The sequence below is a fragment of the Desmodus rotundus genome, chromosome 4 (genome assembly GCF_022682495.2).
Source record: "Desmodus rotundus isolate HL8 chromosome 4, HLdesRot8A.1, whole genome shotgun sequence".
Taxonomy (NCBI): domain Eukaryota; kingdom Metazoa; phylum Chordata; class Mammalia; order Chiroptera; family Phyllostomidae; genus Desmodus; species Desmodus rotundus.
This window is the reverse complement of record NC_071390.1, coordinates 153,024,382-153,040,472: the sequence shown is the minus strand read 5'-3', so window position 1 is coordinate 153,040,472 and position 16,091 is coordinate 153,024,382. Positions and strand designations below refer to the sequence as shown.

At 35.6% G+C, this 16,091-nt stretch overlaps 1 protein-coding gene across 1 annotated transcript in view; it reads right to left on the bottom strand.

Moving 5' to 3' along the window:
• Nucleotides 1-16,091, bottom strand: part of GABRA4 (gamma-aminobutyric acid type A receptor subunit alpha4) — a 66,120-nt gene that overhangs the window by 25,593 nt on the left and 24,436 nt on the right. The window contains exon 8 of the mRNA XM_024573768.2: nt 13,674-13,933. Within this exon, the coding sequence (XP_024429536.1) occupies nt 13,674-13,933 (260 nt within the window). The remainder of the gene's footprint in view (nt 1-13,673; nt 13,934-16,091) is intronic.

Genomic DNA, 16,091 nt, shown 5'->3' with positions numbered 1-16,091 from the left:
AAGGGGTATTACCCATCCCAAAGGCACAAAATGATGTAAAGTTTTGAAAAGTAAAGGTAATTCACAAAGAAACACCATGGAAAAATAAGTAAAAAAGAACTTAAATATTGAATGTCACTAATGGAGAGAATTTTTTTTAATTAACAAAAAATAAAACAGGATTCATCTTATAAAATCTTATTCTATTTTAATGAATTGCTCAGGGATACTAATATAACTTTCTGTCAGCAGATCAAGTCCCCATTGAACACAGTCTATTTTGGTCCAGAAAATATATTCTTGTTCTGTGGATAATAGGTAACCTCCTTGGTGCCATTTTTAGATCAGCCCGTTAGCAAATATTAAGCAGAAAGCATGTTAACATTTTTCAGGATCAGCTAAGGCTTTAGCAAAGTGGCTTTCTTGCTTGCAGAAGTAGCAACAGTGAGCTAGGCACAGGGGAGAGTGCCTGTTGAGACTCTGCCTCTGCACGAGCCTCAACTGCTTCAAGTCAAACTAAAATAAACTAACAAAACAGTTCTACTCAGAGCATTAAGATGCCCGCAGAGGATGTGCCCACATCAGCCCCAGGCATACAAATATAGCACCAAGGTTTTGACATCCTCTGCTTTAACCTAAATCTTTGTCTTAAAAACAACTAACTAATGAATTTTAGCATGCTAGTCATCACTATAATTACTGGGGCAATTTCTTATTAATTACCTTTTTGCTATTAAAAAAAAAGGCAATTGTAAGTAAAATCTAGGCCTCGTCTTTAGTTCAAAAGATCATTTTTGACCTTTTTAAAAACCAGTTTAGACCAGCAAAAATGGTGTTTTCACTATGGCTCAACCTAATAAAACTGGGCTTTTCTCTAAACAAACACAAGCTCATTTCTTCATAGAAGGAGATACCGGTGAAGGTCAAGTGCTTAGCCCATGCTGTTTGCTCATGGCTGCTGCCACATTTTTTTAGTTTAGGATCTGCTCTCAGAATATAACTGTCCAGTTACTATGGCTCTCCACTTCTTGTTTACTTTCCAGGAAGCACCTTTCAAGTTCCAAGGACACTTCCTATTCTCTTCGTGAAGGCACGATGCCCTTTGTCAGAGCTTCTACAATCAAACCAGCTCTCAGAAGGGTATCAATTAGATCCTTATCTCCCCCCATATAAAACCAGAGGACATTTGCTTGTGTTCCAGGGATAGCCTGAACAGCAAACTGGAGCATGACTCTCACTTCCCGCGGAGTAGCCCCTCTTCCTCAGGAGGAATAGATAACCCAAACAACCAAACTAAGAATCCAAGGCATAGCCAGTGAAAGAACTGGGATAGTAGTTGCTTCATGTGGGAAATTCCAAAGAAGCCAGGTGGCTTTGGGTCAAGAACAAAAGTCACACAAATTTCCTTCAGTAACTCCACAACTCTGTGTGGGCCTCAAAAAGTCAAAAAGCAATGCTGAAATGGGTTATGAAAGTTTTCCCTGTTTTTGTTATCATCTAGGGCTTCTAATTAGTAATATGAAGCAGAGACCACATTGCCTTCATTAACTCTTTCATTCAGTCACTCAGTCAACAAACTGGGTGGGTGTTTACTGGCACCAGGTTCCGTGATAAGCCTCGATCTTAAACTTTGTATTCTTCAAAATGTTTTTTTTTAGATCTGTCCAATATACTAATCCCAGATGTTCAGAAGTGCTTATAATTGGTTTTGCTAGACACAACAGTAAATCATATTGTATAAGAAGAGTTGTCCTTCTGTTTTTTGGATACAGAATCCTCACCACCTTCTGTCAAGTTCTCTGAAAATGTCAATTTTCAAGTGCCAAAGACCTGGCCAAAGAGAAGGTGAAGATGTGCTAAATGGTGGAACCTTTCTTCCTCTGTATCTCTTCTGTTTATCTAACATTTTCATCAGATAGTATTTTACTTTCAAAGGACCCCTTGGTACTCACAATAAGTTGATTGGGCTTTGGAAAACATTTCAGGGAGTCAAAAATGAATCGTGCTCACAGAGAAACGAAACCCCACCCTCACCCTCTCACCCCATTCCCTTTTCTGAATCCTCTTAAGACAGTCTTTTCTCTGACTATGGAACCCACAATTGTTTTCAATTACCCAAACAAAAAGGAAGTAAAAATAACTCAAAAGGTTTGTTTTAGCCAACCTACCCCCCCAAAAGAGAAAGGACTTGAGAGAAAAGGAAAATTCACTGGACTACATTGTTGGGGAATAATGAAACTTGAGAAAATGAAATAACCGCAGAAGTCATCTATAATAGGACATATAAATTATAAGAATTGAAGTCAAAGTTCAAGAGAGAGAAATTGAAGGAGGCAGAACAAAATTCTATGGAATAATTATGTAAGAGAAGTGTGAAAATACAGGATCACTAATAAGGGCAGCAAAGGCGATCTTGGGAAAGAATAGGCTTTATTATTCAAGCAAAGAAACTAGGTAGGGTAAGAAGCTTGTAGAATATCAAACACTAGAAAAATATTAAGAAAAACATATCATGCCATACAATCTGAGTGGAAAGCGTCTTATTCAATTGACCAAAATACATATGAATTTCCTTCTACCAAAGACATTTTACACTTAATATTCTCTAATTCATTTAAGTAAAATAAGTAATGCCCAAACTGATGTTTCTTGGAACTTTTAAATCATCTGAGGCTTCGTGAAAAGCTGGAGATTTCGTGATGTATATTATGTTGTGGAAAAATTAGCCCCTCAAAATAGCAAAATGGACATAGGCAGCTTAGCTAAATAAACCATAAGGGATGAGTAATCTTACTCAGTAGCTCAAGAAAAAGAACTTGCTGGAAATGTAGCTAAGCATTGAGGAAATTTGTTTCAAGTGGCTGTATATTTTTGAAGATGACTATTTTTCACTCTAAAAAATAGTGCTGGTCCATTCACATTGCTCACATGGATGGGAAAAAAATTACCCAATTAATAAAAAGTTGAAACACCATAAAAGCCATTTGATAATAAAATCTCCCCAGCGAAAGTGTATGGTTACTTCATGTATTGCCTTCCTAAGCAATTGCACTTCTATTTCAGTTGTATGACGAATGGAATCAATCAGTAGGTGTTTCTTGAGCATCTGTTAGGTTCTTAGCTATTTTGTGCCAGATTTGCTAGAGAAGTAATGGAGTACACACAGAAGTAACAAAAATTCCAACCACACAATAATAGCTTATTAATTATAGGGCGATTGTGGAATGATTCTTAAGCTAACCATAAATATCACAAACCAACTAAAGAAATTTACAGTAAGAGCTGGCTCACTTCCTTGCTACTCTCCTTTATCTGCCAACCATCAAATATAAAGGATATCGCATGGCCAGGCTGAATTCTCCCACAAGCACCTTCCAAAGGTTAGCATGTGTCTTTACAAATCCCTTGGTTCCTACAGAATATTTGCTCCCCTTGTTTATCTGACACATGACATCATATACATTTGTTTAGGGCAAAAACTATCTCTTGAATTTCATTAAAATTTTCCCCACAATCTTCAAAACATTCTTTGGAATATATGTTGTAAATAAATAAAATAAATTTAACATATCGATGCATGTAGGATTGGTTATTGCAAACCAAAGAATAATAGCAATACTTTGAATGTTTTTTAAATATTTAACATGTCAAAAATTGACATGTCAAAACTATGGATTGGTCTACAGTTTGTTGAAATGGTTGCACTAAATCAATTGGTGATTTTTACCCTTGACAAAAATCCATATCTATTTTAGGCAAAGTTGGAGGTAAGGAGAGGGTGACTAATTGCTTGTGGCTTTGGCTTCTATGTAAACTGAACTACCAGCTAAGGGATACAGCTTGGTTATAAGTGGGATAAAGTGTCAAAGCATAGCTTGCATTTCTAGCAATATAAATATTAGCACAATTTTTAGAAAAATAGGATTGGGATGGGTAGTAAGCATGCAGCAATAATCACAGTGAATTGTAAGCAGTTGTGGTAGTAGGTTATAATAGATTTAACTCTTGGGTCAGTTATTAGCAGCTCTGTGATTTGGGACAAATCGCTTAGGCCTCTTTGAGCCTCAATTTATTCATCTGTAAAATAGGATGAAAACAGAACAGGATTGCAATGACAGATATATGAGTTAATACATGTAAAAAGTTTAAAATACTATCTGCAAGGAGGTGGCACAGGTATCAGTTGATATTTTTATCACTGTCGAACAGTATGGAATTTTGCTGAATAGGTGAACATAAAATAACCTGAATATTTATTTTGCTCTAACTTGGTGAGCCCAAAAACAACCATCCTCTCTCTAATCATTTTTTACTAAATTAAGTACATGTTAAAGAGTATAAAGCAAACTGGCACTAGTTATAGGAGTGCATGAGTTTGTAATGACATAGATCTTTAAATTAGAAGGGAATTCACTTATAACCTTCCCTAACTTCATCATCTAAGTGATAGAGAAATAAAACCCCAAATATTGGGTTATATGATGAAAGCCACCCTGGGTAACTGAGAGTGGGGATGGAATCCTTTTGGGCTTACTTGGTTTCTCTAGATGAGAAGCAGCGCCATGCATCTGAAAGTGTCCAAAACACTTCGCCAAGACTCATCTTTATCAACCATAAACTTAAGTATATAACAACACAACAATTTCTCCCAGGTTGTGTGTGTATATATATGTACACACACATATATATAATAACTCATATGTATATGTATGTAAAGCAACTATATATTTATATATACACATACATACATATATATGTATGGCATCTAGTAGCACTCAATAAATAATGATGATGATGATGGGGATGATGGCAATATGCTACCTCTCCAAATTCTATGCACTATATAAATATTTTTATAGCTTATCCTTTGCCATGATATTTGTAAACAAATAATACATGAAAACAAATGAACAAATTTACTAGTAATCTGTATCTCCACCATACATACACACTCACAGGCACACACACCATACACTGTATTATACTAGGTTCACAAGACGCCTTACTTCTTCCTTGAACAATAGCTAATACATCTAGCCTTCCTAATGTAGCATTAAAATCATGGCATTTCCCTTCTGGATGAGGAAACAGCCTAAATTTTCAATTATAATGCTAATGTTGGCATTTTTCTTCCCATGTGATGTTATTACCAATAATTACCACAATATGCAGAATGGTATTTCAATAAGCTACTAAAATTGATTGCTTCTCCTCCCTTTGTCAGCTCAAATGATATCCTTTAATTTGTCATTTTTTCCATTTCAAAGACTACTTTGAAATCTCAACTCTTTCTGATGTAATTTATCATTACTCTCTCTACCTCTCCTTCACAGTGTTTTGAACATATATCATTATTTAATTATTTGAAATTAATTATATAATATCTGCCTCCCTACTCTCCTCAGATCTACAGAAGGAGTGAGCACAGTATTCCCAGTGTGCTGACACTTAATAGAATAATAGCTCCTCTATAAGTAATAGATTTCCACTATGTAATTGAATATATAGATTGGCGTTTCCACAGACAGGGCTAAGGTAGCAGTGAAAATCTGAGTATAACTTTACATTACTATAAGCGCTCTTGACTTATTGTAAAACCAAGACTCAGACCACACTTCTATCCACCAAAGGTAGTCACGCACAAGATCGATCGCCTGTCTCCTTCCTAAGACTTTGTCTGGAATCCATAGTGACGTGTATGGTGACTGGTGCACTGTAGGTGCTTGGTAAACTATTGTTAAATGACTAAGATTTGTTCACATACGTTAGCAACATGACATTTCTTCATGAATCCACACGTGACACATAAAAAAACCTATCAGATAAAATACATAGCTGGAGATAAAACACAATTCTGATATTCTTAACACTTACGTCATACAGTTTAATAATTGTACAATTAAACAATTACTCATTGCCTAAAAAAGCATTAGGACCTACAGAACATTCTGCACTGAAAAAGGTATGGGTTTGGGAAGGTACAGTTTATATAAGACCTAAGGAATGTCATTGAACTACTGTCAGAAACACACCTAAGTGTCGAGTAAATTGACAACACTGCTTCACGTCCTTTTTCAAACTGCCAAGAAAAGAGAGTTTAAACTAAGTTAAGGTATGAACAAATAATGACAAATGGAAAAATGAAAGGTTTTCCATGCTAGCTTAAACTACTTAAAAACCAACATTTCTAAGAGCAGCTTTGAGAACAATTGAAATAAAAATCTGAAATTGACCTAGTTTGTACACCGCCTTGGAATGGAATGAAGTTTGTATATTACCAAGCACTGGGAAATGGTTGTATTTAACAGTGATGTCACACACAGTCACTGATATCTGTGCAAATGATGTGACCAAAACGACCAAAGGACAGCCAACTATGTTTTCTTCACAATGTACAGGTGCACTTGTACATTTGCTTAGGCCTTTGGTTTTGCTTTCTTTTGCTTTCAAAGCGCCCTCCTCAGTTCCCTCTTGCTGTCCACCAGCTGAGGGTAACTGCTGACAAGTGTGTCTCAGAATGCTACGAATGACCATCTGCGGCCCCACAGGCTCGCAGTGACCCCGCTCTAGCTCACTGCTGAACGTCTGCCTGAGGTTCACATCAATCCAGGAAGGGAGAATTTTATCGGGCTGGCCAAAAGGTTCATCTGGTTTTTTCCATAAGATGGCTTTAGTAGTCCTAGCTGTCTTTAACTTCATTTGGAACAATTTTGTTAGATTGTATTGTGACAGCTGTCATATCAGCGTGCATTTAAAAAAATCAAAATTGGTGAATTTTTGTGTAGCCATTTCAATATTGAACGTGGAAGAAAATATGCAACCTTTTTGGCATATCGTGTTTTATTATTTCAAGAAAGGTAAAAATGCAACTGAAACACAAAAGAAAAAAAGATTTGTGCAGTGTATGGAGAAGGTGCTGTGACTGATTGAATGTGTCAAAAGTAGTTTGCAGTTTTGTGCTGGAGATTTCTCGCTGTATGATGCTCCACGGTTAGGCAGACCAATTGAAGTTCATAGCTATCAAATTGAGACATTAACTGAGAACAATCAATGTTATACCACGCAGGAGATAGCTGGCATACTCAAAATATCCCAATCAATAAAGTATTGGTGAAAATGAAAAATGTGTCTTTAATTTTACAGAAAAAACTAAATGGTTGTTTTGGCCAACCCAGTGCATAAAAGACAGATGTTTTTGGAAATGGGTGCTAAATATTTTGGTTTTTAGAGGCACCACACTTGCTCCTGTCCAATTCCTATAGCTGGCACATTATCATCCATCATTAAACAACTGTGTCTATTAAATACTACACTATGTGCTGTATGAGGAAACAGAATGAAGCTCTGATCAATTTTATTAAAGAGCTTGTCACCTAGCTAGGTAAATATAGCAATCACATATGAAACATTTCAAGCAAAACCCTTCAGGATATTATAAATCATAAAATATGTGACATATACTTTAAAGGTTGAAGATGCTTAAAAAATAAGAATAAAAATAGTCATCGTTATTATTTACTCAGTACTAAGCACGGTGCTCTGTACTTTATATGCATGATGTAATTTAATTCACACTGGAAGCTTTTCTGGTCTCCAGTTTGTAGATGTGGATCCTTGAGACCCTATCCCTCAGATCCTCGAGATCAGTCGGGATGAGCCAAATATGGAACATAAGGCAAGAGTTTGATTTTGAAGGATGGATAGTAAAAAAGGAGGTTCCCCTGAGTGCTCTTACATTATGGAATTCAAAATGTACCTGAAATTATTTATATATTATCTTTTTATACTGCCTGTTTCTTAAAAACTTCAAGCAGATAAAATATCTAATTCTAGAAATATGGATGCTTTAAAATTGAAAAGTTCATGAAGAATAGTTACAGTGGAAAGAATAGACAAAAAATAGGTAGATGGGGAACAAAAGGTAAGCAGTGGAGAAGTACGCACTTGTAGTTTTAAAAAATGGTCATCATTATCTTGGGATAGGAGAAAATGTTCTACTAGGAAAATTTCTACTCATCTAAATTTGAGCCAGTTAGCTTCTTCACTAAATGTGCATCTTGCCCGTCTCTATCCTGGTAAATGATGCCATCACCAGCCATCTCAACCTCCATTTCCCTCACCCCAAATTTCTCATCAGTCATTAGGCTGAAGGCTTAAAATATAGGGTTTGCGGGCTCGACCCTGCCACTCACCAGACAGATGACCTTTGGCAGATTACTTGATCACTACTCATTAATATTCTCACTAGTTAAGACACGGATAAAAATAGAACATATATAAATTTTAAGAATTAAATGATATATAGAGATACAATCTGTACAAGTTGTTATTACTGGCATATGTAAAGTATTCAGAGTATTTTGCTATTGTTATTTATTCATAGAAATATTAACAAAAGACTGTGTTAGTCTATTTTATATATTTAACATCTTCTTTATAGACATATCATCAATTAAATACTAAAAAGTACACTTTCAGAGGACAAGCTCTGAACTCAGACACAGTTGAATTAATTTAAATATTGAGTTTACCATTTCTTAACAACTGTAAGCCTCAGTTTCCTCATCTGTAAAATAGCCCTTGTGAGCTCAAAATTACTCAATACATTAAAGCATATCACATAGTACCTAACACATTTTAAGAGCTCAGGTGATGTTAATTATTATATCACAGTTTTTTCTCAAGATACAGTATGCACATATTAGTACATACTTTCTGACTGAACAAGGACCATAGAATATATTGCATTCTCAAGTGACTTTTTAAAACATGATTTCATTAAGAAATCTTTCCTTTGTATTTTATAGTTGCTTAGATTTCAAAACATTCTACTAGTCCAAATCACCTGCATTAGTGAAACAGTAGTCACTCTAAGAACTAGTAAGGGTATGGAAGAGTAAAACCACAAGAACGGACCTCAGCTCAATAGTGAAAGGGTAGAGTCGAAGGCAGAAAGTAATGCTGAGCCGAAAGAGAACAGCTGCTTTTGCCTCCTGAGATGCTCAAAGACATACTCGAGCTGCCCATCGCTGCTTTAGATGCTGCCAATCAACCTTCTTTCCAATTTTCAAAGAATAAAAATGGTCACTATAAAGCTCTGCCAGGCCATTAACAGTCTATAGGTCTCAGAGAGTAACAATGAATTAAACCACTACTGAGGTTAACCAAAGGACTAACAAATTACCAGATGTCATATAGACTGTGAAGGCAATTCCAAAGGTGGAGTTTAAACGCATTTTAAACAAAAGCAACATCAATCGAATCAGTAAATAGCCATACAAGTTAGAGCACGTATTTGAATAAGCACATGTCACCTATCTGATTAGAATCTTTACCGAAACTCCAAATCTATGAAATTCTTAGGACATTTCTTTCCAGTAACATCTTTGAAAATCTTTCTCTTAGCATACTCCTTCCCCTTCTTGTTTCCCTCTCCTTATTTATCTTTTTTTCCTTCTCACTCCCTCAATTTTAATATGTCTTCCACCTTCAATTTGATGCTGAAGCCATACAAAGACAACTGACACTCCAAAGCTGCCTGTGCTGTGGCAGCAATCTGGAGTCAGGGGGATGGTTAGGCCAACCCATTAATCACTGTCTTTAGAACATTGACATTGTTCAAGTAAACTGCTGTGGAGACCTAAGTTATCACACATACATAGTCCCACTTGTAGAGGACATAAAGCATATGCTGTATATTTTGACATTTATCATAAAATTCCTTTCCAACCCTTAAATTCTCTGACCCTATGCCCTGTACAAACAAATTGCATCTTCCTGACTTTGATTAGTCCATTTGCACACAGCACTGGGCCCATGCTGCCAACAGGAGTTACTGAATCAAAGTAGACTTAGACAGTTGGATGTGCTCATCCAAACACTTATCATCAGTGACAATTGCTATAGTCAATATGGTTACCCACAGAACATACATGCATAAGTGCGTAGCCCACGGACACAGACAGCACTGTGAATGCCTGTGAGGAGCTGGGTGGAGGGGGACAAAGGAGGGGAATTGGGGGACATCTGCAATAGTGTCAACAATTTAAAAGAGAGAGAGAGAGATTTCAAAGAGTAAATAAAATAGTATTGGTTTCAGTCTCACCTTTGGAAATCCTGCAGAATAGTTCTACTTTGATTAAGTAGTCTTTTTAAGTATTTATAATATTCCAGTGCAACAATAGTGCAAGGAGTCTCAAAACTTTGCAAAAACGAAAAAGAGAACTACAGCAATTCATTATAAATAGAAATTATATGTATGATATTATATACTATTATACATATAAACAGAAATTATATATATATATATATATATGGTCTCTACATCCAGAATCTTTGAATGGGAGTAATCCTGGGTCTAGAGGGAGTTCATAAACTATGTGGGAAACTCAGTATATTTTAGAATTTCAGCATTACTAGAAAATCGTAAAAGAAATATGTTGTTTTAAAACTTGAAGTTAACCACTAGTAATATAAAAGTATGATACATAGCTTCCAAAGTACATGAGCAACAAAAGAATAAGGAAAATTTAGCAATAAAAATATATTACAAAACCTAATATTAAGAAATTATATTTTAATATACTGTATTATAAGCAAGCCAAATAGAATTAAAGGGAAAGGTATAATATAGGGCAAGAAAAGGTTATTTTATGATTAAATGCATAGACTGATATGGAAATACAGCAGTTATGAATCTTTATATGTTGAATATCATAATATCAAAGTGTATAAAACAAAAGCAGTTAAAATCCCACATAATCATATTATTAGTAAGAGGATTTTTTATATCTTTTTTGGTATTTGAAAGATTAAAAAAAAAGAGGTGGCTGATTAAGAGGGAGAAATAATATTATTTTAAGTAAGTTGATTTCATAACTAAAAACCAACTCTTTCACACAGCCATCAAACACTTACAAGCTATCAGCACACTCAGGGTGTAAGAAAAATGTCAATAACATTCAAATCTGTACAGTTGACATTTCTGAACTAAAAATAAACACTGGAGCTAAATAAGCAAATGAAATCCTATCGGGAAACTTCAATATTTTATTCCAAATAATTCTTAGCCTATAGAGAAAACCAGAAACATAATTGTAGAATATTTAGCAAATAACTATGATAATATCACATATCAAAAGATGCATTGTAATTGGACAATAGTAAAAAAAAATAAAAAACTATAATTGAACAATAGTTTTTTAAGTTATGAGTATGGTCAAAGCTATATGCAAAGAAATCTCATTGTAATAAAGGAAAACTTTATTATTAAATAAAAAGTGAAAATAAGAATGAAACTCAAGAAGCAGGGAAAAGAGTAACAGAATTAGCCTGCAGAAAGGTGGAATTAAAATAAATTATGAATGATTAATTAGAAAACAGAAACAGTAAATAAATAACATATCCAGGAGTTAATATTTTTAAAAGAGAAACAATAAATAGAATTCTTCTACCAAGTTTTTCTAACTAAAAATAGTATACTAAATCCATTCTAATAATTCTGAAAATCTCGATAAGGTGAATATCGATAGAAAAAAATGTAAGCTATCCAGACTTACTTAATGGGAGAGCAGTAATTTTCCTACCAGCTCACAAGCCATTCTAGGAGAACCACTGCCCAAGGCTTTGTAGGAGCAGAGTTATAAACTTAGGACCCAAACAGTGAATCCCTGCCGGGATGAACACCAAACCTGATTTGTTAAACTCTCCTCTTCTCCTGGAGAACTTACTTTCCCTGACCACTGTGTTCTGAAAGGAATCCCATCCTGCTCACACTGCTTGAGTCCTTCCTTCAGCACTGTCATAGTGCTGTTACCCTGGACCACACCAAGCATTTCAGTTCTTGTCTTTTTAAAAATCACCTGTCTCCCTTTCTCTGTCCTACATACTTAAATGTAAGCTCCATAGTGTAGGATATTCTGTTGGGGATGGGAGGGTATACACATTTGATTCTCAGACCATAAACAGGGTCTGGCACCTCATTGGTTTTAAATGTATATTTGTTAAATGAATGGGGAAAAAAGAAGGAATGAATGAGTAAGTAAGAGAATGAGTTATTACTTATAGAAAATAAAGCTGATAATTTATACATACTTTGATTTGGGCACATACAAACAAAAGAAGTTTCAAACTACCATTTCTGGCAACTACAGTAAAACTATGTATAAGTGACCACAGACACTTTGCTGATCAAGAAAGAAGCAGGAGCTGAATGAGGGAGAGTGAAAAAGAGAGAGAGCGCAGAATATCCTGGGAGGACAAGGGGGAAGGGGAGGACTTCCTGTTTGCTTTCTCATTTTCATTATGATCTTGCTATTTTTGTACAACTGAAGTCCATAAAGAACAGGTCACTTTAATTTTTTTTAATCACAGAATCACTTATGCATCCAGTGTAAATTACAGAAGCTCTTGTTAGGTTTCCAGATCGTTTTGGCTCTGTCCCTTTACAACAAGAATTCTTACTCTTGAATGTAATCAACTATACCTATTGGTCTTTCTTGGTTATTGATTTTATTTTCTCCTTTAATACAAGGGCACAAGTCCTACCTAGCCCCATGGGGTAGTTCTAGTATAGAGCCATAAGAACCTCTGCTTCACTTTGTTCAATGTGTTACCATCAGTAGTTAAATCGATATTAATTTATTTAAAGGAGGAGAGCAAAGGGAATTAGACATTGAGCTTAATGAACTGGGGAGCATAAGCCTGTTAGCTTCACCAGGAAGCTACAGCTTCACACTTGCCAAGGGGATTAACGCTTCTCCCTTTCCCCTTCCATTACAGGAATGTTGAGGGGCACAGGAAGAAGTATTGGACCAAAGAGGCTTGTCAGTGTAACTAGGACGTAGGCCTATCGAAAACCCACAAAAATTTGGAAAGTAACTGTGTATTGATAAAGCACCTGGTCCATCCCAAACCCAAGTTAATATAATTTTAGGAGAGCAAAATGTTCTCTCTCTTGCTCATGACCAGTACTTGGCCTGTGACTTGCACATCCTCTCTCCACAGCCATGTGGTTTCAGCAACCGGGTGGCTGATGGCTGTGTAGATTCACATGCAGGCTCCAGGTGGGAGCCTGAATACCTCAGCCCAGCGACAGATCACAGCCAGGAATGCAAGCTAAGCTAGCTGGATGAGAAAGACGGGGCCCGAACTAGCCTTGGCATGGCACAGGATGTCTGGGCATTGACTCTGCTTCTGGCCCTGATTTACCATGGTGGGATGGAGGGAGACGGGGCATTAGAAACCCAGGGGAAGGCTTCCACGTGAATAAACCACTTTGCCACCCCACAATCTCCTGTGTGTGGGTCTTTGGAACACTTTCCTCGCTGTCTCGTGGAAGAGCCTAATATCATCCACAGCAAATGAACTCTACTAAAACACATTTCCGACCCACTCAAAGATATACATAGGTCCCTCTAATTAGTATACAGAAGATGTTGCCCCTTTCTGTCAAAAACTTTTAATTTTGAAAAGAACTTCCAAACAACCAGCACTATCTGGCTCATCCAAGGCTGTTTAATTTTTAAGCCATTAATCACAGTTTTAAAGTTTAAACTTATAATTACCATTTCATATTTTCCTGGATATTTAAATGACTTACAAATTGCTATTTTCAAGTTCTCATTTTTTCACTTGGCCATGTAAATTTGACCAAAAAATTCAAATTCTAAATTGAAGGAGATTAAGTCAAATACCTGCAGAGGTGCTTCAGGATGCTTTTCTTTCGACACTGGACCAGCTGGAATTTCCTGGAGGGCTTTTGATTTCTTCTTTTTGGCTTTTTCCATTTGAACATTGGTAAAATAATTGACAGCAGCAAACTCAATAAGGGCAGAAAATACAAAAGCAAAGCAGACAGCTATGAACCAATCCATGGCAGTAGCATAGGACACTTTAGGCAAAGAATGCCGCGCACTGATGCTCAGTGTGGTCATGGTGAGGACTGTGGTTATTCCTTCAAAGCAAAAGAGCAAAGAGACAAAATACTTTACCATCAACTCTATGTAAAAACAAGCAAACAAACAAATCTAGGGATTTGGTTGTGGTGGGTGGGGTAACAGACTTTATAATTCAAACTAAATCATCTTTGATGGAGGATTCTAATCCAAGGGGTTCAGTAGAATTTGTATGGGCTTTTCCATTGTGACTTGGATTAAGTTATGAAAACTCATTGGACTTCGTTTGATATCTATCTGTTGGGTTTGCCATAATGATTAAAAGTGTGGAAGGCACCGGCACGTAGCATATATTGTATCTGAGCCAACATACCCAAGAAGCTCAACACATACACCTTACAGGAAGTGCTGCTCATTGACGTATTGATTCTCAACCAAGAGTGGAAAGTTGGAAGCATGAAAAATCAGAGCATCAGAATTCCTGTGGTAGACATGGCCCACCTGCTATTGAGCATCACTACCAGAAAAAGCACAAGTTGTAGATACTTATGATCTTTAACCAAATATTACCTATTGAATTAAAATAATTTATTAGTTGTGAAAGACCTTAATTTATACAAAACAATAAAGGTATACTCCTGAGAAAAATAGATTTCTAGAACAATCTGGTTTTAAAAATATTAGACATCTATTAACCATCAATATGTGGTTAGGAGGAAAATATTTACAAGAATAGAGGTATTTTTCTTCCATTAGTAGGCTTCTGAAGTATATCACCTCCAAGAAAGCCTTTTCCTCAGCCTGGAAAAAGATTACTTCCCATTCTCAATGGAAAAATTCCAGTTGCCCTTGGAACTGTAGAGAAATGAAGTATTACAGATGTCTATTTTTGTCTATCTTTATGTCTAATCCATGTTATCTAGTTAATCCTGGAAATTCCTGAGAGGATTTACTATTTTCATCTAAGCTCACTCTGTATAATGCCTATGATTGCTCCTTAATTGTTTGGGGATGATGATGATGATGATGACAACAATAATAATAACGAAGGCATCTAAACTACGTATTCCGATCCATGGCTATCCCTCGCTGAAATCCAAACTGCATATGTTAAACTGAAGAGAGTAGGAGCCTCATGCAACAATAAAGAAATAATATTTTGATTTAGGTAGAAATCATATTGTCTTCTCACCTCAGCATTATAGTCTGCTGTATATTTCCTAATTGTCCCATGCACATAAGCCTTGTTCCCACAACTTTATTGGGCAGAGCCCCCGTGAGAGCAAGTGTCAAACATTGCTTCAGGATTTACCATAATGTATTACATAATGCCAGGCACATGATAAATGCACAGTAAATAAAAACTCATTTTTTCCAGCTCCTCACCAATCCATTTTCTCTCCGGTCCCTTTTGAATTGTCAATGTTTAGAACATGAAAAATTAGAGCAACTGTGCAGTATATGAGCTATAGATCTTAAAACATTTTATGAACTATACAGTGAATAGAATTTGACAATTTGCTTGTATTCCCCTCCAAAAATATTTTGTGATATTTTTAGCATTATTAGTATAAAATAGATTTTAAAATGTGTTTATTTGATGAAACATATAGATACCTAAATCCTATGAAAATGCAATATTATGAATTTATTGGACTTTGTTTCAGAAAAAAGACCTAAAAGGTAAGGCCTCCTTTTAAAATCTCAGAAAAAAAATGACACCATTCCCATACTGGCTAGGAGATGTATTGAATAAACCCTAAATTAATTTTGAAAAATTTTAGCTACAAAGTTTGAAGATAAATCAGCTTTTTTTATTCTTAATATGTTAAGTTTAATGGCCTATTAAGTATTCAAGAATATTTGACAACTTTCTTAGGTATATTTTCTCTAATATCATAGATATTATATGGAAAGTACTTGGAAATAAATTTTGAAGAATTCAGTTTAAATAAATAATACTAACAAGAACTCAAAAAATTCTACCATAATGTTATAACAACAACAACAAATCCACGTAAATCATATATAAGCAACTTTGAAATGTTGCTTTGTACATTTTATTTCTTTTGTAATAGAACACTTTATCCTGAGGACCAAAAATAGTACTCTTCATCTTCTCCTGCTATTGTATGGTTAGTCCTCATTACCTTATTAATTCAAGTAAGCAGAATATTGAGCTATGAATCCCCAAATTACATTCTGTTAAGGGGTAGA